General features: G+C 54.9%; 2 protein-coding genes across 15 annotated transcripts in view; one reads left to right on the top strand and one right to left on the bottom strand.

Annotated features, from left to right (window-relative positions):
• Positions 1-27105, top strand: part of ACADVL (acyl-CoA dehydrogenase very long chain) — a 187069-nt gene that overhangs the window by 155055 nt on the left and 4909 nt on the right. For 2 of the 4 annotated variants that reach the window (XR_009222669.1, XM_058559906.1), the window contains exons 1-2: positions 26646-26752; positions 26844-26919. The exons of 1 other annotated variant lie outside the window; for it this stretch is intronic. Coding sequence is in view for 2 of the 3 variants with exons in the window: in XM_058559906.1 (XP_058415889.1) it covers positions 26706-26752; positions 26844-26919 (123 nt within the window). In the remaining variant the exon portion in view is untranslated. Of the gene's footprint in view, positions 1-26645; positions 26753-26843; positions 26920-27105 lie in introns of those variants that run through there. One more of the 4 variants, XM_058559905.1, reaches the window with a different exon arrangement.
• DLG4 (discs large MAGUK scaffold protein 4) lies at positions 1661-25484 on the bottom strand. 11 transcript variants are annotated; one of them, XM_058559895.1, is made up of 21 exons: positions 25243-25484; positions 24926-24966; positions 16052-16216; positions 12527-12580; positions 12331-12381; positions 12008-12132; positions 11740-11909; positions 11502-11638; positions 11211-11355; positions 7542-7837; positions 7345-7447; positions 7082-7196; positions 5650-5826; positions 5335-5371; positions 5214-5241; positions 5035-5082; positions 4854-4955; positions 4338-4510; positions 3254-3363; positions 2643-2734; positions 1661-2429 (listed from the first exon to the last, which is right to left on the bottom strand). In XM_058559895.1, the coding sequence occupies exons 5-21, from the start codon at positions 12358-12360 to the stop codon at positions 2323-2325; spliced, it is 1995 nt and encodes a 664-aa protein (XP_058415878.1). In that variant the 5' UTR covers positions 12361-12381; positions 12527-12580; positions 16052-16216; positions 24926-24966; positions 25243-25484; the 3' UTR covers positions 1661-2322. The 11 variants fall into 11 exon arrangements, with proteins under 11 accessions (XP_058415878.1, XP_058415880.1, XP_058415870.1 ...); XM_058559897.1 differs by having other exon boundaries at positions 16151-16216; XM_058559887.1 differs by lacking the exons at positions 24926-24966; positions 25243-25484 and adding an exon at positions 23820-24293.

Here is a 27105-nt window from a genome sequence, read left to right as displayed (position 1 = left end):
ATATGTATTTCTACATTTATGTGAATTTTTGTAAGGTACATGTGTTACCTTTGGAATCTGAAAAACAACGCATGCAGAATTAGGTGATTCTACCCCCGCTCCGTGACCTCTCCTCAACCCCTTAGGTCCAGACACATCACCTGCACGCAGCTCCCTCGGCTCAGCTCTCCCCTCAGCCGACGGCAGAGGACATCAGCACAGCCTCAGACCGTCTGCTCCAACGCAGAACCAAGCTGAAGAGGGTTATTTGAAGAACACCCCAGGAAGCAGTGGTTCTCCACCTAGCAAGACCTCAGGATAACTAGGGGGTTTCCTGAAATGCAGACCCCTGGGCCCCACCCCCAGAGTCAGTGGGCTGGGTCTGTTAGATCAAATACAGCCTGGAAAACCGTGCAGGGCAATCCACGGAGATAGCCACTGGTTTACGTGACACCGCTGGGACCTCTGCCTCTATCCTTGGATCAGTCTGGGCTGGGGCAGTCACGCGCCCCCAGAATCACTACCCCTGGGTTGGTCTTTTGCATCCAACTCTCACCTTCTGTCAGGGGTGGCTACAAAAACTGCCCTTTTGCACTGTTCAGGACTTAACCCTCGCAACTCTTCATACCCTCCACCTCAGCCTTCCCTGTCGGAGCCCCTGAGTCAGAGGGAGAAAGGGGTGGTATCCCAGCCAGTGCCAGCAATGGCTCATCTGTGCTGCAGCTGAGGCCCTCGTGGTGGGAGCCTGTCAAGCACTTGAACAGTGGCAGAAGGAAAGCTGAGAACTACTACTCTACATAACAGCATCTGAGAAGCTTCAGTTATGGCTTAGGGCCAGGAAAATCTGACTCCCTAAAAGCACTAGAATTCTTTCTCCTTTATAATAAAGAACTAGGTAACAGACCATTTCCCTTTTTGCCCTGTCTACTAGGAAGCTCAGAGATCATATTTATCCTCATAGCTACTGCATCTGTTTCTCCTAGTTTTATCTTTGGTATCGAGGTTCTATTTTCCTACCCTTATTATTTGCGAAGTTGCTTCAAATCTTTCCTATAGAGATAGGGCATAAAGAAATCCAATGAATAACTATTTACACAGCATTTCTTATCAGCAAATCTCTGTAAAGGTCATCGCCAGAGCCCAGCTGGGTCCACAACTCCACAAACACGAACCAAGAAAAGTTTCCTCTATATTTTCCTTTAGAGAGTGTTGTGCTGCCTGACAAGCCGGAGACAGCCCAGAGGAGTGATCAGGGCTGAGCTAAGTTTGCAGGGACCTATGCAAGTCAGGCCTCCTCTTTCTGGATCTGTCAGTGACTTTGGACAGAGCCTCCAGCCCTTCCCAGGCCCATTCTTCACTACCGACTCTGGATCCTTGATTTCAGGTTCCCTCCAAGGCTCCTTTCAAGCCACTCTATGCTCTCTGGGTTGGGATGAAGAAGGGTCTGACCTTCCCAGACCCACCCCCATGCTCCCACCCTGTCTCCCCCCTCACCCAGGTCCCAAAGAACCAGGCCACACGCTAGGTTTCAAGTATCTGTCTCTTCCTTTCACTCTCTCAAAAGAAAAAAATAAATAAATTGCAGAAGGCGGCAGCATTTCCAGTCTTCCCCTGGCTCCCAGACACCCGACCCCCAACCCCTGCCCCCCCACCCTCCCTCCCACATTCCCACTCCCTAGACCCATCCCTCCCTTTTCCCAAAAAAAATCCCAGGAAAAAAAAAAAGCCACAGTTAAACCTTCCACTCATGCAAACCGGCAAAGAAAAAAGGTGGGGGCATGTGGAAGGCAGGGGGCCCACAGTGGAGTCCCCCCACTTATCCCCCCCAAAAACCACCTTTGAGAAGAAAAAAAAAGGAAAAAATAAATGAGAAATCAAGGGACATGGGAAGTTATGACGGGGGCAGGGGTGAGCCCAGACCCTGCCTCAGGAGAGGGTGGAGGCCTGTGGCCCTGCATCCCTGCAGCGGGGTGCTCCTTGAGGGGGCCCTGACTTCTGGAATGTGTGTGGGAGAAGACGAGGGAGGGCAGGTGGCCCCCGGTGGGTTTGTGTGTGCATTGGGGGCGGGCAGGGGCAGGGGGTCCCAAGGAGCAAGGGCTCAGGACCAGGAGCCCAGCTCCCCCCCAGACGCCAGGTTCCTGGGGTTCAGGAGCCCAGGTCTGGGGTGCGGGGATACATGCAGAGGAGTGTCCCCCCTCCAATGGGCTGGATCCAGTTAGAAAGGAAATAAATAAGAAGGGGTGGGAGGGAGGATAGGGGGCGCGAAGGGCTCGGGCAATTCAGTCCAGACCAAGGGCCTGGGCGATGGAGGCAGGGCGAGTCCAGGCCAAGCCAGGGCAGGAATCAGAGTCTCTCTCGGGCTGGGACCCAGATGTAGGGGCCTGAGAGGTCCTCGATGACACGCTTCACTTTGTGGTAGATCTCCTCAAAGCTGTCGCCCTCCACGATGGCTGGGGGTGGGGCGGAGGAGGGAGTAAGACTGGATGTCCGGCCAAGGGGGTGGCGCCAGCCCAGAGGAAAGGGACCTTTTTCTAATTCTCCAAGCTGTGACCCATGGGGCTGCAACCACCCAAAGGGGGCACCTCTTTCTGAACTGTGCACCCAGCGGGGGCAGCTGTTCTGAATGTGAGCAAAGGCACCTCATGTGCTGGCAGCGGGCTCACCTGAGAAGCACTCTGTGAACTCCTGCTCCAGCTTGGTGGCTCTGTCGAAGGCTTTGCGGGCTTGCTCCTCTGTGATCCGCTTGTTAATCTCTCTGTGGCGAGAGACAGAGAGGCAGACCTGAGGGTGGGTCCTGCCTTTTACAGTCTCCATCCAGGGATGTTAAGTTGCAATCAGTATTTTCTTCTTTGGAGTGTGTGGCAAAAAATACAATTCCCAATATCCTCCGGGGTCACAGATGACCCTCCCCAACCCCTGGCCCACCCCAGGTGTGGTCACTCCAGGGACCTCTCCAGAGCCTCAACCTTCCAGCCTTCAGCCCCAGTGAAGGGATTCAGACTAACTCCCAACAGCCCCGGAGGCCCTGGCTCGCCCCAGCAGGTGTGTGCCCCAGGGGCTGCTGGGAGTTGTAGTCCTGCCTAGCCCAAGGCAGGAGAGGAGAGGCCTGCGATTCCCTGCATCCTCTGGGTTCCAGCTCTCTGTGCAGATCCCCATCAAGGGCTGCTGGAGCCACTGTCCAGGGTTCTGAGGGGAGAGTTCAACACAGAGGCCTTCTGAGACAGGGCCACAGGTGCGGGGAGCGGAAGGGAGGCCCCCCCAGGACCATACTCACAGCACATTCTCCAGGGAGCGGGGGCGGATGAAGATGGCGATAGGGTGCAGGTGGGCCGCCTGCAGCCGCCGCACGGCATTGGCTGAGACATCGAGGATGCAGTGCTTCCCCTGGGGGCAGGCAGGGTGGGCAGAGGGGGACCAGCAGGTGGCAGGAAAGGACAGAGGAGCCAGGACAGGACACAGTATATGGAAAGGTGGGGAATGGGAGGTTAGCCAAAAGGGAAGTGACATGGATGTCAAAAGACACATGAACAGAGAGAGTCAAGACGAGAAGAGGGTATGGACAGACAGAGTGAAAGACAGAGAGAAAAAGAAAAGGGGCAGACAGCAAGGAAAGAGGTCAGCACAGGAGGAAGGGAGCAGAGGGAATGGAGGGTGGGGTAAGGAACAGCCAAGGAAGGGACCCAACAGATGGGGCAGAGCAAGGCAAGAGGGGCCGAGTGGGGTGGGGGTGTGGAAGACGGGAATGGGACAGGTGGGGCAAGAAAGCAAAGAAAAAGGAGAAAGGAAGTAGGATGGAGGGAGGAGGGAGGGGAGGACGGACAGAGGACAGACAGATGGAAGGAACAAAGAGAGACAGATGGGAGGGAAGAGAGGCAGATGGAGAAAAGAGCCGTGGAGGGAGAGAGGGCAGGGTGGGGGGCAGCAGGGTAAAGGAGGTGGCCGGAGAGTAGGAGAGGGGAGTGGAGACCCGGGAGCAGGTGAGGCAGAAGGAGAGTGGGGAGAGGGCCAAAGGGAACCGGGGTAGAAGGGAGGGACCAAGTTGGGGGAGGCCAAGCCACCAACAGCAAGGCCACAGGAAGAGAAGAGAAATGGGGCAAGGAGGAGGGCAGCAGAGGAGAGAGGGGACAGATGGTGGTGAGGAGTTTGGGGTCAGGAAGCCAGGCAGGGAGGAGCAGGGAGCAGGGCACAGGAGCAGGCAGTGCAACAGAGTTGCCCAAGAGAAGCAGGAGGTGGAGGAGCGGAGTGGAGACCCAGCAGGGAAAGAGACAGAGAGAAAGAGAGTTAGAGAGAGCCGGAGGAAGGCCATGGGGTGGGGAGAGGGGAGGAAGAAAAGGACCGGGGTGCCCGCCGGGTCCTACCTGCTCTGCCACCTCTCGCACGGACTGGACGCTAGTTCCATATAGGTGGCTGTTGTACTGGCCGGCCTCAATGAACTTGTGCGCCTGAATGTCCTTCTCCATTTTCTCCCGGGACGACACAAAGTGGTAATCCCGGCCATCTATCTCATACTCCCGCTTGGGCCGTGTTGTATCTGCCGGGAAGTCACCCCACCACCTGAAGATCTAACCACCATCCCTCTAGCTTAAAACCTGCCTACATGATCAAACCCCCAAAGTGCCCAGCTGGTCCTTCAGTGGAAGGGGGCTGCTGGGGAGACCAAGACTGAGGAGGGACGGAACCACCTCTCCCAGCACCCTCCGGGTCCTCCAAGTCTCTGGCCTGGAATGGCTACCATGAAATGGGAGGGTGGCTGAGAAGCACCCCTTCTCTGAGAATCCCTGTGTCTTCCTGCACCCCAAAGCCCCAAAGTGGCTCTGCCTATGGCCCATGGGGGACCCCCACCTCCCACCTCCATCCAAGGCCCCAGCACTCACGGGGAACACAGGATCCAAACTTGTCGGGGAACTCGGAGAGAAGATCATCATTGGCACGGTCCTTGGTGGGCCCAAGGATGATGATGGGGCGAGCATAGTGCACTGAGGAGAGAGAGTGGCTCAGTGAAGAACAGAGCCGGGAGCAGGAGGGGCTGGGGCCAAGGCAGGGGCCGGGGCTCACCTTCCATCTGAGTCACCGTCTCGTAGCTCAGAACTGAGTCTTCTCGACCTAGTGAGAGGCAGGGCGTCTGCGAGTGGCTCTGAGACACGGGACTCGGGGCCCTGGTCACCTTCCCGCGGATGTGAAGAGGAGCTTGGGGGCTCCTCTCAACCCAGGTTTCCCAAACTGACCCTACCTACCCTGTGATCCTGAGCTGGAGCCCCAGTCCTAGGAAGAAAGAGCAGGTCGGGTGGGTGGTCAGGAGTTTGGCCCCATAAGTCCCCCACTCTCCCATCCAAGCTCACCCCCTCCTCTACCTACCTTGGCCTTTAACCTTGACCACTCCCGTCGCTCAACCCTGTGGGAAACACGCAAGGATGGGGGATGGGAAATGCCCAGTGAGGGGCCCTATGGCCCCTATCGCCTAAGATAGCTGATAACCCCATCTCCCAGCAGCCCCTGGGCCCCTGTGCTCCTAAATGAGATGTCTACCCCAAAGGCTCATGGGATTCATGGTACCCAAGAGGGCCCAGCAGATAGACGCCCAAGAAGTCAGCGGGCAGACCCGTGCCCATCCTAGGGACCTTGGGAACTTCAGTGCTGTGGCAGGAAGGCTGCAGGCCCTGGGAGCCTCACCGCCGTTTGCTGGGGATAAAGCCGATGTCATCGGTCTCGCTGTCAGAGTGGACCCGCCGTGCCTGCCACCACTCCTCGTCACTGGCGTCGATTACATGCAGCACATCCCCAAAGCGGAAGCTCAGGGCCTGGCTCAGGAAGCCGCAGTCCTTGGTCTTATCGTAATCAAACAGGGCCCTAGAGGGCAGGCGGCCACTGGTCAGAGCCTGGCTGAGGACTCTGGCCACACTGAGACCCAGCCCGGAGGTTCTGGGCAAAGAGTCTACAGCAAAGCCCGGGCTGCTGGTGGCTTCCCACAGGTGCCGTGGATTCCGAGGAACCCAAAAACTGTGGGGACCAGAAGCTCTATGATAACTCATCATCGCCACTCTATTAACCATCACTCAGTCCACACTGTGTCAGGGATCAGACTGGCTACGGATTTGGTGCAATTTTTAGAGTGAGAGCTAGAACTCCACCCTCCTGAGAAAGCAGTCTGATATACACGTGCACATCACAGTCAAAGGGAATCTGGAACCTGCTCCGATTCATAAGAAAAAATATCACTCTGCAAACTCTGGTTCCCCTTATCAGTATCAACGTTCCTGTCAGTAGGTCACCACCCCTGGGGTCAGGACAAGGGAAGGAACGACCACTGAGACAGCAAGGCTGCAGAGCAGAGCAATGGGACTGGAAAGAAGGAAAGAGACTCCAGGATCGTCCAGCGTCATCTGGGGGTCAGAAACGAACAGCCCTGGGAGCCAACTGGACCCAGCAGGGAGGGAAGGGCTGAGCGAGGATCTGGTCTGAACCAGGTGTCTGGGCAGACAGGGGTGCCATTCAGCGGGAGAGAAAACACTGATTTGGCAAAACAGAGAGCACGAGTCCACACAAGAAAAAGAAGAGCTCAGTTTGGGATGTGGTGAGCGTGAGATGCCTGTGGGACAGCCCAGTGGACACGTCCAGAAAGCAGATGGCCAGAACTGCAGCTCTGGACCTCCAGGAGGAGGTCAGGCCCGAGCTGAGAGCTCCGAGAGACATGTGCAGGGTGGAGTGGCAGATGAGGCCGTGTGAGTGGACAGGAGCCAAGAGGGAAGCAAGAAAAGCAGCAGGGACGCAGAGGCAGAAGACACAGCGCCTGAGAGCGAGAAAGCCGTGGTCCAGTCCCGCAGACTGCCCCCAGCGAGGTACAGGCTGGGACCCCCTGCTCTGCCAGGCATTAACCTCTGAGTCACCAAGCTGTGGGGCAGGTTGGACGTCCTAGGGGAAGTGCCAGGGTGACCATGGGCTAGAAGGCAGTAGGGATAGTTGAGGCAGAGGCTATTTTCCAATTGATATGAAGAATTTCAAAATGCGAACCTGGACAGCCAAGCCCATGAACCCCAGTTGGGTGTCAGGCCTGGGTGGGTTTAGGGGGTAGCGGCAGGGCAGCCCAGTCTGAGAAGCATCCAACCTGATGTAGAAACCCCTTTTGGGGTTGCTCCGCAGGGAGGCAGTCCCTGAGCCAAGGCTGCTGTTCATGAGCTGTTCTCGAAGGTCGTGGATCTTGGCCTCGAATCGGCTGTACTCTGAGCAAGGACAAGAAGGTCCCTGAGCTCTAGCCCCATCCTACTGCCACCCTCCCTCGCCCCCACTGAAGCCACGAGGTTCAGAGGTGAGGAGACAGAGTTCTGAGGACCACCTCAGCCCACAAGACGGGGAGCTTCAGGCTGCTACCTTCTGGTTTATACTGAGCGATGATCGTGACTGTCTGACCCGCGTTCTTCAGGGCAATGGCAGCCTGCTCGTGGCTGGCATTGCGGAGGTCAACACCGTTAACCTAGAGAAAGGAAGAGAGGCTGAGTCGCTGGAGATGGGGCCCAGGCTCCAGGCCACCCAAGCCCCTGCCCAAGAGCTCTGGGCTCTCCCCTCACCGAGAGGATCTGGTCCCCCTTCCGCAGCTCCCCACTGAGGTCCGCAGGGCCCCCGGCCAGGATAAAGGAGATGAAGATGCCTTCACCGTCCTCGCCACCCACGATGTTGAAGCCGAGGCCTGTGGAGCCCCGGTGGATCACAATCCGCCTCGGTTCTCTGGGAATGTCTTCCTCCCCAAGCAAGTCCTTGGCCACTGGGGAATAGCGCCGAGGGGAAGTGGGGGTCATGGCTGTGGGGTAGTCGGTGCCCAGGTAGCTGCTGTGACTGATCTCATTGTCCAGGTGCTGGGAATAAGCTGAGGGAAGACGTGGGAGAAAGGACACATGGAGGGAGACAGCACCCACCACCCGCCCACCCCCCTTCTCCCTAGGGAACCAGAGAACCAGACTCAGGTGAAGGGGAAGTTGTTCTGCCAGAGACACTAGGGTGGGGTGAGGGGACATCAGATCACAGCAATGTCACGGGCAGGAATTCATAGGTGATATCAGGGGTTGGTTCTCCCAGGGGATTATCGATTTAAAGGTTCCAGGGCCTAGGTATGCCAGGACTGCGACGCCAAAGGGAATATTAATTATTATCAGGCTTTTGTGGGGTTTCTTTTAGTGGCTGTCTCTCTCAAATCTCTTAATTTATAAAATTACTTTTTTTTTTTTCCATTTGGCCATTCATTTGTTGAAAAAACTAGGTCATTTGTCTAAGAGGATTCCCCACATTCTAACAGGGAAATCACTGCCTGCATCTGTCTGTGTGAACATGGGCCTCTGCCCGTATCTCCTGAACTGGTCATTCATTCTAGAAACTTAGACTCAAGTTCCATTTTTTGGCACGAATACTTCATAGGTGGTGCTGTGTACTTTCTACTGTACCACGACAGGATGCAAGAACGCCTGGTCGTCTTTGGTAAGATTACTCAGTAGGTTCAGGAGTCGTCAGCCTGATCCATCCAGCACTCCCCATCAGCCTTCCACCGAGGAGTTTTAGCCACTGATGATCACTGCCTGGTTCTGATATCTCTTTTTTTTTTTTGTGAGGAAGATCAGCCCTGAGCTAACCTCCATGCCAATCCTCCTCTTTTTGCTGAGGAAGACCGGCTCTGAGGTAACATCTATTGCCAATCCTCCTCCTTTTGTTTCCCCAAAGCCACAGTAGATAGTTGCACGTCATAGTTACACGTCCCTCTAGTTGCTGTTTGTGGGACGCTGCCTCAGCATGGCCGGAGAAGCAGTGCATTGGTGCACGCCCGGGATCCGAACCTGGGCCGCCAGTAGCGGAGCTCGCGCACTTAACCGCTAAGCCACGGGGCCGGCCCTCTGGTTCTGATATCTCACTAGGGACTGCAAAATAGTGATATTCTACTTTTTTTTTTTTTTTTTTTTTTGAGGGAGGAGCACTTACTAGTAGGACTTCTTCTATAAAAAAGAACTTCCCCATATCAACCTTTGGTCACCCTAAGGGGCAATTTGTATAGGAAAGGGAGATTAAACGCTTGATGCTTTCCTTTTATTTGCCAGTTTTCAGAATGAATGGGTTCCCTAGCACCCTCAAAAGGTACCTAATTATTCTTAAGTATCAGTATGACCTCACAGATTTCAACATATTTTGTTTTGACTGAATGGCCAGTAGGAGCCCCTCCTCTGTCTCTGACATGACCCTAGCGGTCTGGGCTACCTTCCTTGCCTTCAAGTATGAAAGATGTTACAAGCTGATCTTGTACACTTGTTGCCCAAGATTTGGAATTGGCTCTTTCTCCAAGGATCCAAGGTTCCTTTTGGTAGGTTATGGTATTTAGAAATATTACCATGTGATTTTAATAAGTTTTTACAGTATGATTTCATATTTGGTAGAGACAGTCACACCTCATTATTCTTTTCCAAAAATTTCTTAGCTATTCTCCCAAATGTATTTTTCCAGTTGAACTTTAGAAACAACCTGCCAAGTTCCCAGCGGGGTGGGGTGCGGGAGGCACTTTAAAATTCTGATTAGGATTATATAAAATGTATAGATTAACTTGGACAAGGTTGAGATCTTTAGCATATTAAGTTTTTCTACCCAGAAACATGGTGTGACTCTCCATTTCTTAAAGTCTTCTTTTATGTCCTTCATTAAAGTGTCATATTTTCTTCATACAAATCTTACACCCTTCTTGTCAAGTTTATATTTCTAAGAATTTTATAGAATTTTTTTCTAGGGTGAAAGGGATCTTTTTACTGATTACATTATTGCTGGGAAGTTACTAATTCTTGTTATTTATCTTACATATGGCCACATTCTTAACCTTCCATATTATTTTTAAGTTTTTCAGTTAACTCAGATTTTAATCTAGACATACAACAGTACAATTCACAAATAAGCATAAATTTGTTTCTCCCTTTTCAAACATAACATCTATTTAGTCTTCTTGTCTCACTATACGGCCTGAAATCTCTAAAGCAGTGGTTCTCAAGCAGGGGACATTTGGCGATGTCTAAAGACATTTTTGGTTGTCCTGACTGGTGGGGAGCGGTACCACTGTCATCCGAGAGAGACGAGGGATGCTCTTAAACATCCTACAATGCACAGAACAACCCCCAACAGCAAAGAATTCTTGGGTCCAAAAACGTCAATAGTACCAACGTTAAGACACCCCGCTCTAAAGCAATGTACAACAATAGCAGAGATAAGAGGCATCCTTGCCTGGTTCCTAACTTAATGGACACACTACTACGATTTTATCATGAAATGTTTGTCATTGGTTTCTTTTTTTTTTTTTTCTGGGAAACATTCACCCTGAGCTAACATCTGTTGCCAATCTTTTTTTCCCCCTCCCCAAAGCCCCAATACACAGTTGTATATTCTAGTTGTAGGTCCTTCTAGTTCTTCTATGTGAGCCACCACCACAGCATGGCTACTGACAGATAAGTGGTGTGCTTCTGTGCCCGGGAACCGAACCCAGGCCACCAAGGCAGAGCGCACTGAACTTTAACCACTAGGCCATCAGGGCTGGCTCAGTCATTGGTTTCTGATAACTACTCTTCATCATGTTAAGGAAAATTCCTCTGTTCCAAGTTTACTAAGTTTTCATCTGAAAATAGATGTCGAGTTTTGTCAAATGTGTTTTCCACATCTATCTGAAATGATTTTATTTTTTTACCTTAACTTTTAATACAATGAATCATATTAAGAGGTTTCTTGACATGGAGCTACCTTTATTTTTCTGAAACAAATCCTACTTTGTTACAATGTTAATATTGTCCCTTAATATGCTGCTGGGTTTGGGTTGCTATTACATTATTGTAAACTTCTGCATCTCTAGTCAAAAGCAAAATTGGCCTGTACTTTCCTTCTTTTACATTATCTTTGTGACCACTTGAATTGGCCTTACAAAATGAAATGTGAAACTTTTTATCTTTTCCTGTACCCAGAAAGAGCATAATAATTATCTATTCCTTGAGGCTTTGATAAAATTAGCCATAAAACCATCTGGGCCTTGTGCCTTCTGGGGGAGAGACTGTTGACAATCTTTTCTAGTTCTTCTCTTGTGACTGATTGTCCATCTATTCTCCAACCACTGGAAGTGACAGAGGTTGTGCCTATTTCATGGGGAGTATCTGAAGATAAAAAGTCCCTGGGATGTCATGAGGGTAACTGGGATGGGGCATGGGGAGCTCTGGGGTTTGGAGGGCTCTCACAGGTTGTGATGTCTGGGGGAGCATAGCTGTCACTCAGGTAGGCATTGCTGGGCTTCGCCACCTTTAGGTAGACAACATCATACGTGTTCTTCAGGGCTGCCACAGCATCCTCATGCATGACGTCCTCCAGCCCCACACTGTTGACCTGGGTCAAGGGAAGCAGAGGTCAGACTGAGCCAGAAACAGCCTCAAGACAGATGACTAGGGATGAGCTGATAAGGAAGCCTGGGCCTGCTCAGGGCCAGCAGGCGAGACCCAAGTGTGGGCTAGAAAAGTGATGGGAGTCCTCACCGCCAAGATCTTGTCTCCAATCTGTAACCTCCCGTCCTTGTGGGCAGCACCTCCTTCGATAATCTTGGTTACATAGATGCTATTATCTCCGGGGATGTGCTGGTTCCCTACACCCCCTGCGATGCTGAAGCCAAGACCTGGATGGAGGACAGGGAAGAGGGGGGTGTCCAAGTGCCTAGGGTGCACGCCTTGGAGCAGGCGACAGTTGGGGTGGGGGTGGCAACATAATGGTTACTACCTTTAGGCCCCTTGATGAGCTTGATCTCCATGAGCTTCTCAGCCGGGGGCTTCCGCCGCATGACGTAGAGGCGGACGATGGAACCTGCCTCTTTGAGGGCCTCCACTGCAGCTGAGTGGGTCACCTCCCGCACATCCACTTCATTTACAAACAAGATGCTATCGTTGACCCTGAGGGCAGCAAGGCGGGCCTGAGCCAGGAGCTTCCTGCTGCCCTGGCCCTCCCTTTCGAGGGAACCAGCATCCTAACCCCTGTTGCCTCTCCCCACCTGAGGCGGCCATCCTGAGCTGCAGCCCCACCGGGAATGATCTTGGTGATGAAAATGGATGGGTCGTCACCGATGTGTGGGTTGTCAGTGCCACCTGCGATGCTGAAGCCCAGACCTGAGTTACCCTGGGCAGAAGGAGGGGAAAAGGGTCAGCTCCCCTCACTGCCCAGTCTTGGCAAGGTGAATAGAGAGGGGAATGGGTTGGGGAGCTGTGACCAGAGCAGGAAGGGACAGGGTTAAGAGGCTGGCCACCTAGAAAACAGAGGCACAGAGAGAAGCACAGACAGGGAGCAAGGAGACCTTGGATGGAGGACCCTGCTCACCCTTTCCAGTGTGATCTCCTCGTATTCCATTTCCCCCTCGGTCCCGTTCACCTGCAACTCCAGCACGGCCCAGAAACACAAAAACAGTGAGACAGACCTACCTACCTGAGCACCTGCCCCTACCCTGCTGCTGGGACCCAGGCCCTCCCTCTCTCCTCCCTTCCTCTGCAACAGCCCCAAAATCTAAACAACTCACATATCCTGGGGCTTCTAGGGTGTCTGTGTTGACAATCACAGGGGGAGAATTGGCCTGTGAGGGGAAAAAGATGAAAAGCTGCCTGAGCCTTGGCTCAAGAAGGAGCCAGTAACCAAGAGTCCCACCAACCTGGCTACCCTTTCAGCCTCTTAACTAAGCCCACTGTGCTACCTTTAGAGTCTCTCAAGGACCCAGCGTCAATCCATATAATATACACAAATATGCGCACATGCACACGTGTGCGGACCTAACTCTGCCCAGCCCATGTCCCCTGCATGTGGAAGGAGGTGTCTGAGAAGCAGGAAGGGAGAAACAGCCAGACCAGGGAGCAGCAGATGGTAAAGAGTGGGGAGAGGGGAGGAGGCTGGGGGGGTAGCTTCTCACCGGATGTAACACCACAGGGTGTTACATGCCTTATGTGCTACACACATTCACCCTGGGGGTTTATGTCCACAGGGTCCTGTCCCCCTTCCTGCCTGATCCCTGTCCCTATCCGCCCACATACATCCAGAGACCTTCAGAACCCTCCCTCAGATTTGCCCCTTACCTTTACACACATTTGCCCTAAACCCTGGGCCCCAGGAATCTGGGGTTGCCCCAGATGCAGGCCCCTCCCTCCCTCTCGCCCACTCGCCATCCAATCCACCCCTTCCTCTAGAGACCCTGTTGCCTAGCAACGGTATCTAAGCCCAGCCAAGGCCTGGGGAGACCCACCTCCAGGAGGCCCTGTCGTCAGGACAACGGGAGGGGGAGATGGGGCGTGGCGTAGGGCCGACCAGACTCCAGAACGAAGAAGCGATCCGCTAGCCCCGCCTCTTCTGCCCTGGGCCCCGCCCCCCGCTAGCCAGGCCGAGAGAAGTCCAGGCTGAAGACGTTTGTGGGCGCAGCGCATCCTGAATAACCTCCCTTCCCCCCACCCCTACGCCCCTCACCCTATGCTGTGCAAAGGACGCCAGGAAGCGGGAGTGGTGAAAGACATCCGGGTCCTATCCTCTCATCTACCACTCCCCCGTCTCCCCCCCACTTCATTCCGGAATGGGTTAAAGTGGGGCGTGCCCAGGTCCCTGACGTCAGTCGCCTCGACGCAGCAGGGTCTCTAGACTCTGGAGGCGGGGCCAGCTTAAGGCGGGTCCTAGGGGCTTCCCCAATTGCCAAGGCAACCAAAGCCACGTCTCCATGGCAACGGGGGGAGGTGGCCAAGAGCCTCCTTCCGGGGTCCCCAACCTATCTCCTCCTTAAACAAATATTTGGAGCCTACCAAGCACGAGGCACTCATCATGGATTCCCCAGGGTCCTCACTCTCCCCCTCCAAAGGGGTCCCTCCTCTCTCCTACTGCTATTTCTCAATACTACATATTACCATTTTCAAGCTCTATAATAGATTTCATACCCATAAATCTATTAACACCATCCTGCGACCCTTCAAATCTCAGCAAATGCTGTTGTCCAACCAATAGCCACTGACTGCCCAAATCTCATCCACACGTCCATCCTCCATCCCAGTGCCTCTCCTCAGTCCCCATCCCCATCCTTATACTAGACCCTCCTTCTCCAGGCCCCATCCTTCATCAGCGACTACCTTCATAATCTTCCCGTCTCTCTCTCTCGACCCCATCCCACATCCTCCATCTACAAATCCCTGTCCCATCCTTCAATTTCCATCTTCCAATCTCAGCCTCCATTTTCCATCCACTTTCTTGTCCCTATTCCACCCTCCAGCCCCATCCCTTATCAGTCTCCTGCTCTTATCCTCCATCCTAATTTCTGATTCCCCAGAGCGATCAGCACCACTCTCCCTTACCTCATCCTCAAGCCCTCAAGATTCTATCGCCAAATCACACTCCTTCCTTCTCAACCCACTCCCCATCTCCTCTGAAAATTGGGGCTTCTCCTGCTCCCCAACTCAGGCCTTGTCTTGAGACCTCCCTCCCTCACATATAGGCTCCAGCACGCTCTGCTTCCACTTCCTTCTGCTTCTGAGCTCTGGTTCCAACAGTCCCTAGCGCTGTACTAACTACCACCTCTGAAGGCTCCCTTCTCTCATCTTCCCCCTTCTCAGTGACTTAATTGCCCCATCTCACAAAAAGCATCTCTAGTCTTCTTTCTTCACTCCCTGCAGCCTCGAGTGCCACAGGAATACTCTGCACCATCTCCCCATCTCCAGGGCTTTACTTTCCTTCTCGCAATCAGCTCAACCTCCTGCCCTGATTTCACAGTCTCATCCCTGTCTACCCCTGCCCCAGGACCTTTTACCTTTCTGTTGTCTCTCCATTTGACTACATGCCAAAGAATGGTCTTTCTCTCCCTCTCCAACTCCTCTCCTGCCACCTCCTTCTCACCCCAGAACCTGCTGCTGCCCCCTCCCTGCCTCCTCACCCCTAGGCTCAGAAAGCTCCTCCCCATGGTGAATGTCAGCAACCTCCCCCTTCCGATGGCATCCCACAACATTCTGGGATCCCACCCCTAACCCCACAGTGCTCCCCTCAATCTCACAGCTTGCCTGGTGCTCTCTACCCCTCTCCATCCCATGCCCCCAGAAGAGGAAACTGAGGGGTAAGAAGATGGAAAGTGGCCAGGAGAATGGAAGGTCTTAGAAACAAGGGCTCCTCAGGACTGGAGAAGGGAAAACACACTGAGAGCACAGAGAAGGAGAAACAGGTGGTGGTGAATAATAATGGAAGGCAGAGCGGGTGCATAAAGAAGATCTGGGTGGGGAAGTGAGAGCCCAGGAGGGTGAGAGAGGGGAGGCATGAGGAGAAGAAAGGAGAGAAGTGATGAGTAGGGAATGGGGTAACTAGGAGAGAGGGAGCTGGCTGACAGAGGAAGAGGACTGATCAGGTCGCAGAGGGCCTGAGCCCAGGATCAGGGAGAGGAGAAGGAGAGTGCGTGGGAGGAAGAGAGAGACAGCATCAAGAACCAGCCAGCCAGCAGGGAGGGAAAGGCAGCGAGGAGGGGAGGGAACACAGGAGGGGAGCAAAGGCTGGGCAGGGGATGGAGGCAGAAAGGCCCCACGACTGGAAGTCTCAGGCCAGACAGAAGGAAAGGTCTGGAGACTCGGGGATAGGGAAAGCCAGGCCCAGAGGCCGGAAATGGGGGGAGGAGGAGGGGAACGGACAAGAGCAAATGAGGGCAGCAGGAGCTCTGAAGAGAGCTCTGGACACAGAAAACAGAATCGGAGGTGGGGGGTGTGAAGGAAGGAAGAGGGCCTGGACTTGGGATGCACAGATCTCCACACACGTGCTCGCAGACACGCAGATGCAGACACAGACAGACGCGCACACACACACCCCGGCTTTAAGCTCTACACCCACTCCCACTTGCCTGGCCTCCGTTTATCCTCTATGGGAACAAGGTGTTTCCAGCCCCCCAAACGCCCCCTCCCCCCGGCCCCAGGAGCCCCAGCGCCAGCCGCCCAGTCTCAGCCTCCCTCCAACTACAGCTCTCGCCCTACCGGCCCTTTAGGGGTTGCTGTAGCTCCGAGGCTCCGAGGGCCGCACTGGGGAGGGGGCCGCCTGAGTCTCCTACCTTGACGGGGGAGAAGTGGGTGTGGCCCACGACCCCATGGACGGCCTCGAGGTGGGACAAGTTCCTCTCCGCCACGTGCACCAGCTCGGGGGCGTTTACCTGGTTGGGGAGGTGGGCCGGGCTGTGCTCCAGAGGGGGCGTGTCTTCATCTTGGTAGCGGTATTTCTGGGGATGGGGACGGAGGCGTCACTAGGGCCGGCCCAGTGCCTCGGGCTCCAGGCAGCCCGCCCGGCGCCTCCTCTTCCCCCAGCCTGTGCAGTGCGGAAGGCCCTGGGGCCTGACCAGCTCCTCCTCCTCCCTCTCCTCCAGCCCATTGGTTCCCCTCTCTCCACCCTTCCCACAGCCCCCTCTCCCGCCAAGGCCTCCGCACTTCTCATCTCTTCCCAAATCCCAGCCCCCTCCCTCAAATCCTCCTCCGCCTCACATCCTAGGACACCGGCCCTCTATCCAGCACACCGCTTTTTTCAGCGTCCGTTTCTTCACCCCTTTCCCAGGGCTCTGTCTCCAAGTCCCTCCACCCTTTCAGAGCTCCAGCCTCTCTGACACTTGTCCCTCCATTCGCTATATCCATCCCTAACTTCTTTGCTACCCTCATCGTCTTCCTCCCACTTCCCTCATACCCTTAATCCCACTCCCATGTTGTAACCTCCCTCCTCCATACTCCAGTTGCTGCTCCCACTCGGCATTCCACCCCCCCCACCCCACCTTCACTGCCTCAGTCTCCCCACTGCAGCCTCTACTCCATAAGTGGCTGGCTCTCCAGCACCTTGTATGCTGAGGCGCGGAGCGCAGTCAGGCCCTTCAACTAGCAGGAACTTGGCATCAGCCCCCTAGGCAGGACAAAGCTAAACCCGGCCAGCTCTTCCTTCACTGGCCCCACTGGCTCCCAAGTGGTCAGCAAAGGGGCCCCAGGAGTCTAGCTCCACCCCTACAGATGCCCACAGCCCAGCCAGCTGATCGGATATACTAGAAGGGGATGGGGGAGGAAGGGGGAGGAACAGAAGTAGTAGGGTTCAGGAGGGGGGCAGGCATGGGTGCCAGATTCCAGGTTCGATGACTGGGGAAGGGGACAGAGTGCTGAGATGCAAGAGTGAATTCCTGATCTCCCTCTGGCCTTTTGGAGTGAAAGACCCAACATGACCCCTGACTCTCTTCCCAACTAATCACCTGCCATGTCAAGGGCCTCCCATGCTAGCTTAATAGGGACACCAGTAAATGAGATTAACTGGGGGTCAAAGAGAGGAAAAGGGCAGCTGGAGACAGCAGTGAAGGGCAGCGACCCTGCCTGGGTCCCCCCACATCTGCCTCTGCCCTCACGCCGCTCCCCTCCTCAGGAGCCGACCCCCACAGAAGCAGACCTTCCCCAACTCCAGGCTCAGCAGAGGAGGAAGAGGGTACCATATGCAGGGCTCCCTCAAGGACTGGAGAAGACAATACACTCCCCAGTACACATGGGTAAAGAGAAAGCAGAATTTCCCTTTCAAAAAAGTGTCTGAGAAGCTGAAAGCACCCCAACATCTGAAGGGCAACAGATGCGAGACCCAACTGAAGGAAGCTTATCAAGGTCAATGCCTGATACTAGAGTATGGTTCTGAAAATTCTAAGGATCATGAGCCAAGGCTGAGGATATAACCCAAGTTGGCCTGTGGCTAAGGGTGCAGGAGACTGGGAGGAGGGAAATGGTACCAGCAACATGAAGACTCTCGAACCGAGGTCACAGAGACAACCAGGATCAAGAAGCACCTTGATACATCTGAAGAGCCTTAAAGATAGAACATAGGAGCTCATCAAGACACACCCTGCTTCCTGGCCCACATACCTGAAGAGAGAAACCTGAGCTCCAAGTTTCAATACCATGGGCACAAAAAGTCTAGAAGAAGAAAGAGTAAGGGGTATAAGGTAAACAGCCCTCCTAAAGGCTGGGCTGTCTTGGATAACAGACTTGGATGAACTGAAAGAGGTTGTTCATTCCACACCCTGAAAAGGTGGTCTTCAGCCTGGACAGTGCGAGCGCTGAGGGAGGAACAGGGCCCCAGAACTGAACTCAGGGCGGCGGGCGTCCAAGGAGAAGGGGAGGAAGCAGCTCTGCTCTCTCACTTCACAAGGACCCCAATTTCCTGCCTGATAAATGAGGCAGGGACAAGGGTGCCAGCTTCAAGTTTTGGAGCCTGGGGGAGAGTTTGAGCCCAATAACCCTACATCTTCACCTCATTTCACAGAGAAAATTCCTGAATCCAATGAAGAAATGTCAGCGTGCACATAAAGAAAATGAAAGCATGGAAAGGGACATTTCATTGTTTATTCTAGAAAGGATATGAAGGTAAATTTTTATCACAGTGAGACTGCAGACACCTCTCCCTGCCCCACCCCCATGGGGGGGAGGAGGGTCTAGGACTGAGGAAAAGGCTCCTCCGGAATGGCAGACAATGTGAGGGAAATGGGGAACAAGGAAAGGGTACCAAAGTTCCCAGAACGTGGCTGAAGGAGGTTAGGGCCTATGTTCAGTCCTTGGAAATGTTCAAAGTACATGTAGTAAGGGAAAAAAAGGAAAAATGTCTGGAGGGTGGAGTTGGGGGAGAGTAATGCCAAAACTGCTAACTAGGAGGTGGGGTTCCAGGCCAGCACCTCTCAAAAGTCGCAGATTACTGGACAACCAAAGCAGGGCAGGCGGAGGATCCCCTCTTTTACCCGACTGGGACTCTGGGCCCTGACACGCGACAGCTAGGATGCTACTGGGACCAAGTCTGAACCCCCAATATATTAGGGCATAAGTCAAGTAAAAGGCCTGGGGGTCGCTGTTGTTCTTTTTCCCTTGGCCCCCTCTTCACCGGAGACCCAGGTACACAGAATGACCTGGACCAGAGGGTTGCACCCCCAAAATAGAGGGGTGTGAGTGAAAGTGGATGATGATAAGAGGGGCGACCCACTGCCTGTCTGCGAGACACTGCAACCCAGAGACCCCGCGCCAAGCAGAAGGAAGAGCGACAGCACTTGAAGCTTGCACCCTGAGATTTGGGGGGTCTGGTAAGAGGGGAGCGGGGCCGGAGCCCGTACCGCGGCACGTACCACGCAGAGACACATGGAGGCGAATCTGTTCCGAGCCGACATGGAGAAGGGGAGGGGGACTAAGGGGAGGGGGTGGGTGGGAGAGCAAGGGTCCTGGGGTTGGGGGAGGGGGAGGGGCAGAGGGGCGGGGGCTGCAGCGGCCGCGGCGACTGGAGGCTGCGGCCGGAGGGCGGGCGGGGGGGTAGTGGAGAACGGCGCCTGCGCAGTGCGGGAGAGCGTCACGATAGGACGGAGGGGGTGAGGGGAGACCCTCTTAGCCATCAACTTCCCTGGTTCCAGCGGTTTCTCTGTGGACTTCACCTTCCACAGTATACTCCTATTCCTACTCCTATGTAGGACTCTATACAAATAGAGTCCTAAAATTTACCGCTCTGGTTCTCAAGGACTCCTTATTCCACCTAATCTTCACCAGGCCCCTAACTATGCCAAAACCTCACTGGACCGCTCACCACTACTGGACACCCAGGGTACAGGGAAGGAAGCAGCACTTCCCTCTTACTTCAGAAGGACCTCCAAGGGATCTAAACTGTCTCCCACAAGCCCCTCCCCAAAGACAGTTAACGTGGACAGCTTACCCTCAGATGTCAAGACATCTATTCCAACCAGCAGTCCAGCCCCACCTGATAGCCAGACAATGCTTTTCAAGAGTTTAAGGACCACAGATCCTTGTTGTGCCCTTAAATTCATCTACCCTTTAAATCATCCCTTTTAAAATCATATCCGTCCCACAATCCACTAAGAGAGACCTTGAAATTAGTGCAAATATTATCCTTATTCTAATGTAAACATCCAAATAAGCAGTCCTCAAATTCGTTTGGGGTCCCCTGTCCAAATCCCTGAATCTAATGATATACTCCTGACTTTCTAATATACCAGTCCTCAATAACACCAGACCCCAATTTCAGGGAATACTTAACGTACTTTAAAGCTGACCCAAATTCAACTGCAACCTCTACAATTTATTCCCAAACCCTTAAATTAAGAGGTATTTCCCTATTCCTTTTCTTTATCCCTCAAGTTCATACGTTACTCCCTTTTCCGGCTGCCTTCCCTACATCTCAACATCCCCTCCACAATTCTGAATTGCAACTTTCTTGGAAGATTGCTCCCAAATATATCCATCTCCCTACACCCAAGCCTCAAAAAATATTCTCAAAGTCAGATCTGGCCTGCAATTTGCAGTGACCCACAAATCTTCCAGAATACCCCAAAATGACTGCCTCAGGTCTCTTCAGGGGCTTCCATTTTCTCTCAAACAACTAAACCTCAAAGCATTTTTTCCAAATATTCTCCCATTGAACGCCCACCCTTCCAACTCTTAAAGCTCAGTGAGCAGTCTTCTCAAATCTGCTTCTCTGGCTTCTCTAAAATGCCCACACATGGCAGAGAGAACGGACTTCCCTAGAATCTCGCCTATGCCTCATCTCTTCCCGTTGATCGAAATCTGTTAGATGTGCCCCCAAAATGACCCTCAATGCCCTAGTTTCATATCTGGATAGAATGCTTGGAGCCTCAGAGGGAGCCAGTGCGGAAGAGGCTGGACTCGAAATTCCTTCTAGAATAGAACATGCACAGGCCTAGTTCTCCACCAGTGGGCGCTATAGCCCATTAAGACCCTCCCCCATCCCCCATTTCCTTTTTCCCTCCATTTTCCGTTTCCCAGTTGCCTGGCAACGCAGCAATCAAGGACTTTGCTGTCGCCTAGCAACCGTCTCCCTGGAACACAGAGCTGAGGTAGGAGGTTGTGCTCTGATGAAATCTGAACAGGCCTCCATCTTAGGAAAATTGAGACGTCAGATCGCCCAACCCCCGGATTCTCCTTTCCAGAGACCCCTGCGCCCCGCAGTTACTTAGACAACAGCCCCTCAAACCCTGTCTCCTTTCGGCACACGGGACCACGCCACGCCCCCGCTGAGTCAGCCCCGCCCTCATTTCGGTCAGGTTACCCAGCCCTAAGGCCCCGCCCCTTTTCGAGGGTTGTCGCCCGCCTCCCTCGATAGAGTAAGCCCGGCCCCGCCCACCAGCCTCCAGGAGACCACGCCCCCGTCCACTGCCCGCCCATTCGCTCCCCCGGCCTCGCCCACACTGTCCCTTCGCCACGCCCCTGTCGGCCAATGAATGAGGCCGCTGGCCACACTGCCCCGCCCCCAGCATCTTAGCTTTGCCCAATGAGGACCACCCGGGGGGTTTAACCGCTTCGCCTCCGGGGCTCTGGCCAAATACCCCCGGTCTTTCCCCACTTTCTCCCCTCCCCCACTTGTTCTGCTCCGCCCTCCGCCACCCGCGCCCGGCCCTCAAGTTCGCCACGCAACTTCAGTCGTCGCCGGTTACCATGGCAACGGCGGCAGCAGCGCGGGGAGAAGGGGGAGGGACGGGGGCGGAGTGGGAGAAAGATGCTCAGAGACAGAGAGACAGGCAGAGATATAGGCACGGAGTAAGACTAAGTGATAGCTATAAAGGCAGAGTTAGCACAAAGCACAGGGCCTGGCACATAGTGGCATTCAATAAATGTTCCTTAAATCACTGCGGCAGGAGTCTAAATATAGGCAATGAAAAATGGAGGACTCAGACGGAGCTGGGAAGCTCAACGACCGCAAAGCCTGGGCACCCCCTTCCCCACACAGCATTTTGGGGGAAAAAGTGCCATGTGCCCCCTGCTGGCTCCTCCTGGGCTACCCTTCGCTGCCCTGGATAGAGATGAACCACAACTCCCAACAGCCCCACCGGCAGCAGCCCTCTAACACTGAGGGATCTTGTGCCTCAAGGTCTTATGGGAGTTGGAGTCCCCGCCATCCCAAGACTGCCAAGTTTTCCGGCCAAGTAATATGGTAAGCCTGGGTCTCCATGCCTCTGTAAAACCCCAAATGCATGATCCTCTCTGCACAAGGCTCTTTCCTTCGGAGAGGCTCAACCCTGGGCTCCATCGAAGAAGTAGGAGTCTGGAAGGGAAATGAATAAGCCACCCTCCCAGAATAGCTGCCAGTGCAGGCAAGCCCCTCACCCTCACTGGCGTTATGTTCACGTGTTGGAAGCAGAGCCTACACATTCCAACTGGCTCTCTGTGTACACCTGTACACAGGAGACCACAGCCAGGGAGCCTAAGGTTAAGGGGCAGGCTAAGGGCAGGAGACAGGTGGAGCAGAGGATCAGATAGACATTAAAGGAGACCAGGCCAGAGAAACTGAGGCACCAAAATCCACTGAAACTACAGGGGGTGAGGGAAAGAAGCAGTGTGGGAGAAAGCCCAAAGCCCACAAAACAGGGTACAAGCAAGTAGCCCTGGAGAGGGGGTGGGGGCTCCGAACCTAAAGGTCCTCAGCCCCCAGTCTCTTCCATCCATGCTCACATGTGTACAGCGCATGTGTACACACATGTGTGAGTTTGTGGCACAGAACATGTGTGTCCTCAGCTCCCTCCCCTGAGAAGCTGCAGTTCCCACTAAATATAACCCCCTCCCCAGCCAGTGACTCACCCGGACCCCGCCTCCCCGGCCCCCACTTCCTGTCCCACCCCCCAACCCCCAGCTGCCTGCCACCCGCCCAAGCCTCCCTCCATACACCAGGCATCCAGCTTTCCAGTTCCAGAGTCTCCCGGCCAAGACCTAGGTATTCTGCATCCCACCAGGAGCTTGCTTGCGCTCCCCATCCAAGATCTCCTGCCCTTTCCAGGCCCCAACCACAAGGCCACCTTTGTACAGATCCTTACTGCTGCCAGCCCTGCCCTCCTCCTACTCCTTTTCACCCCAGTAACCTTAAATCCAGGTGTCCCCCCAACCTTGATCCTAAGTGTCAGGGGTAGTAACAGGAACAGTCCCCTCCATCTGCTCTTCTCCCTCTTTCTCAACCAGGGGTAGATACAGTGTAGGAGGGGATGGGGACATTGGGAACCTGCCTGGGCCACCTCCAAATTTTGTACCACCTACCTGGTTCCCCTCCTTAAATCCCCTCTCTCTCAAAACCTCCCATCGTCCTCCTCAGGAGCTGGCAACCTCAGCTGCCGCAACCTTCTACGTCCCATGGGAGTACCCCCAAATCCTAACCTCACCTGGTCCATTCCCTCAGGTGATCCTATGCCAGACCCCAGCCCTCTGACAACTCCCAACTATCCCCATTCCATATGATCGAACCCTAAATTAACAGTTCCTTCAAATTGAGCAGACCCTCAAATGTATCTACCATGAGACGCTTGTTCCATAGCCTGAAGGCCCACCCTTTCCCTGCCAGCTGACACCCCCAGACCAGTCAGGCACTCCCAACCAATAACCTTCTACCCCCAAGCCAGGAGCCCCCTGAAATTAGACAAGGCACCTGGAAGCCAGCTTGTCCCCCAGGGGGAAAAAGGACCCCCCCACCACGTAGTCCACCTAACATACACAAGAGCAGAACTCCCATGTGAGCTAGGCTTCTCCTTAAATAAGTCTCCCTCAAACATCATTGGTGAACCCCAAAACCCACAAGACCCCCCAAACCATGGAATACACCAAATTTTCCATTTCTCTACAGGTACAAAGGGATCACTCCGGGGGCACCTGTGGCCAAACCAAGCGTTTTCTCAGATGTGCACCCCAAAAGTAAATTATGACCCTGAGATACATCTTCTGATGCTCTCACTCCAGGCCCCCTGGCCCCAGATTAGGCCTGCCTAACCCCTCCCCACAAACTCATACCCTCCCCCCAGTTTACAGACCCCCCATCACGCTTACCTTGGTTGTCACTATACAGAGACAGTCCATGTTGGGGGGCCTGGCCGCGGCGGCGGGTAAGGGGCTCTGACTTCATCGGAGTTTCCTTCCTCCCCTCCGTCGGTTCTCACCCCTCCCCCCTCCGCACCCCACTTTTGCAGGGGGAGCCAGGATGGGGGGAGGGGTGAGAGGGGAAAGAGGGGGTTGGAGAAGGAAAAGGTAGGGAAGCGTGGGAGGGAGGGGAAGGGGGCCCTAAAAGGGGGTCCCCAATGGAGGGGAGGGGGCTCGGGGAGCACACCCCGATTCTCAGGAGGGGCGGGGGCACCGGGGGCTGGCAGCCCCGGAGTTCGGGGGCTGGGGCATGAGCTGAGGTGGGGGAGGGGAACTGGATTCTGGGGAGCCCCGGGGTAGGGGGGGGTCTTGCCTAACGGCCAGGGGCTAGGGGCCGTGGCGGGGGAGTGGGGTGGGGGGGTCGGAGGCGGCAGCGGCCGAGGGAGCCGTGGAGCCGAGGAGGGAAGGGGAGAGAGGAGGAGAGAGGAAGCAGGGGGAGGGAGGGAGCGAGCGAGGAGCGAGAATGGGGGGGGTGCCTTGGCAGAGTTAACTCCTTCAGTGCTGGCAGGAACCCGGATAATGGGAGAGGAGATGGAAGCAGGAGAGGAGAGGCCCTGAGGCAAACATGGAGACCTGGCCAGCCACCAGCGATACAGCAGAGACGATGAGGATGGGTTTCATTTCTCAGAGGAAGCACCCAGAGTCGGGCTGGGAGCACCCACGGTTGTTTAAATACTGGAGACAGCCCGTGATAGGGGGCAGGGGGTGAGGGAGGGGCTGGCAGGAGGGAATCCCTGGGGGCCTAGTTCTCCCTCGGGATTCACAGGAGGAAGCCTGAAAAGTAATTACGTCCTGGACTCTTAGTGCCTGAAATTGGGGCAGGCAAAGAAAGGGGGGAAGCAAGAGGGAGAAGAGGCTGCAGGACAGGAGAAAGTGCATTCTCCATGCCCCTCACTCAGAATTTCATCCCCAGGGCCCCCAAGTCTCAGTTAAATATTAGCAGTGCCTCCCTCAGTACTTTGCTCCAGCCCTGCCTCCTCCCTCAGGAAGTCAGTCCCCCCACCCCACCCCCTTACCTGACTCTCTGAGATGGAAGCCTCATAATAGTCCAGGATGTCTGTCACAGGAACAGAACTGAGTTACCCTCCCCTGCCCCTGCCTCCCTGGCCATCCCTGCCATCATTGGCCTCCTTCTGTCTGGTCAGGGAGGAGCTCCTCCAGCCGAGCCTGGTGGACGCTGATGGAGGACACTGTCAGGATGACCCCTGCGGGGGCTCCTGCTTGAACCAAATGATCTCCAGGCTCTCAACCAGCCCCTGAGATGGATAATTGCCCTCGCAGGATCAGGCCAGCCCTTTCCACCACTGCCCCTCAGAAAATTGGTGCTACTCACCCAACAAGGCCTGGAAGAGGTCACTGTGCAGCACCGTGAGGAGAGGGGGTGCCCATCGCAATAGTGGGGGGGCCAGGAGCCAGAGGGCTGACCTGGGAGCTGGTGAAATGCAAGTGAGGGAGGATTGGGACAAGGAAGAGACAAACAGATCAGCATACTCACTCACCTCATCTTTCCCCAGCCTTTGCCCTTTCACCCCAGACTCTATGGAAAGATTCGGGGAGAAAGAGTCCCAGACGCCCACTCCACCCCTAGGCCTCTCCTCCGCAAGGACTCTTGTTTTTCACCTCTTGGTCTCTCGGACATCTCTCTCTTCTCTCACTTTAATCTCGCTAATCCTCCAGGATTGAAGCTGAGCTGACATCTCCTCACCCAATTCCAGCTGTTAGGTAAAGGAGGCAGTCTCTGAACCCACCCGCTGTCCCATTCTTCCCCGGGTCCCCAGACACCACCACCACCACCACCTTGCTCCACACACCCTGGCCCCTCTCCCCAAAGCCAGACATGACTTAGCTATACTTTCCTGAGGGACTAGGGAAGAGGTCACTACCAAGGAGGCTCCTGCTGCACAAAAAGAAAGGAAGCTTAGCCCAGCTCTCTCCCCTCCTGTGCCTGTCCCCAGTAGGAATGGCAGAAAGAAGGGTATAAATTGCCTAGGACTTCTTGACCCAGTGGGAGAGGGAGGGACATGAGAATTCCTACAGTTCCTCTCAGGCCTGGGAAGAATCCATGTGCTCAGAGGTCTTGCCTGAGTGCGTGGTCTCAGGAAGGAACAGAGGGCAGAGAAAGATAGATGTTCAAGAAGGCCTCAGAGGCCCTAAGGGGGAAGCAGTGAACCCCGGGGGTTGTTCCTACTGTGAACACTGTGAAAATTTAGGTGTTTCCAGAGTTAGTGACACCTCCTAGGTCTTGGGAGAATATGCTTAGGACACTCACATCCCAACTTGAGTCCCCCACTCCACCAGTTCTCTTCCTTTTGTATTGGTGGAGACAGATTTCAAGAAAGACCCCAAAGAGTCGTCTTTCCATGCCTCTACCTCTGGCATCTATCTTACACGGCTCTCTTCCCACCTCTCCCTTCTAACTCTACCTGGGAAGTCCTCCCTTCAGTCTACCCTCCATCCCTCTGGCTGCAGTCGCCTAAGCTTCTCCCTCTTCAGTCCCAGCCTATCTCATCACCCCTTCTGAGGGCTGCACTCTAGTTCCGACAGGCAGGACGAAGGAGTTTGGGGGAGACAAGGGACGTATGGAGATCATCTTAGGTCAACCAGAATGCAGGCGCTGGGTGGCAAGGAGCGCTGCGGAACTACAGCTCCCAGCATGCCCCGGCGACCGGAAGCCCCGCCCGCCCGCCTCCCGGTGCATTGTGGAGGATGAGTCAGGGGTGGGGGAACCCACACTGGCGGACCGGGCGAGAGCTCTAGGTCAGCGCTCAAGGCAGCGGCGACCGGAGCGGTTCGGAGATGCAGGCGGCGAGGATGGCCCCCAGCGTGGGGCGGCAGCTGCTGAGGTTGGGGGGCGGAAAGTGTGTGTATGACAGGAGGGACGGGGGGGCAGCAGGCCTGGGGACCCGCCCAGAACTGAGCCCCCACTCCCCACAGCTCGCGGCCCAGCGCGCTCCTGGGGCAGCCCCGGCCCGGCCCTGCCCGGCGACACTATGCCAGTGGGGCCGCTCAGGTAAGTAACGGTGGCCTTGGGAGTGGGGCGTGGGAGGGGGAGTCCGCCCCGGCTCCTAAGTCCCCGGCGCCGGCAGGGATCTCCCTGTTTGTCCCAGTCACCTGCCGACCGGCCTGGCGCCGAAAGTAGGGGAAAGGGCAGGCCAGGGTGCCCCGGGATGAAACTAGGGGAAAGGTGGCCGGATCC

This window comes from Diceros bicornis, chromosome 18 (genome assembly GCF_020826845.1).
Source record: "Diceros bicornis minor isolate mBicDic1 chromosome 18, mDicBic1.mat.cur, whole genome shotgun sequence".
Taxonomy (NCBI): Eukaryota; Metazoa; Chordata; class Mammalia; order Perissodactyla; family Rhinocerotidae; genus Diceros; species Diceros bicornis.
The sequence above is the reverse complement of the archived record's forward strand: the minus strand, read 5'-3'. Positions and strand labels throughout refer to the sequence as shown.

What these genes read in the sequence shown, in the direction of transcription:
- DLG4 (XM_058559887.1), bottom strand. Translation starts at nt 23,849, where the DNA reads ATGGACTGTCTCTGTATAGTGACAACCAAG. An exon ending in CGCTCAGTATAAACCAGAAG is followed by an intron (nt 7,197 to 7,344) that starts GTAGCAGCCTGA and finishes GTCCTTGCTCAG; the next exon opens with AGTACAGCCGATTCGAGGCC. An exon ending in CTCCAGCTCAGGATCACAGG is followed by an intron (nt 5,083 to 5,213) that starts GTAGGTAGGGTC and finishes GCCTCTCACTAG; the next exon opens with GTCGAGAAGACTCAGTTCTG.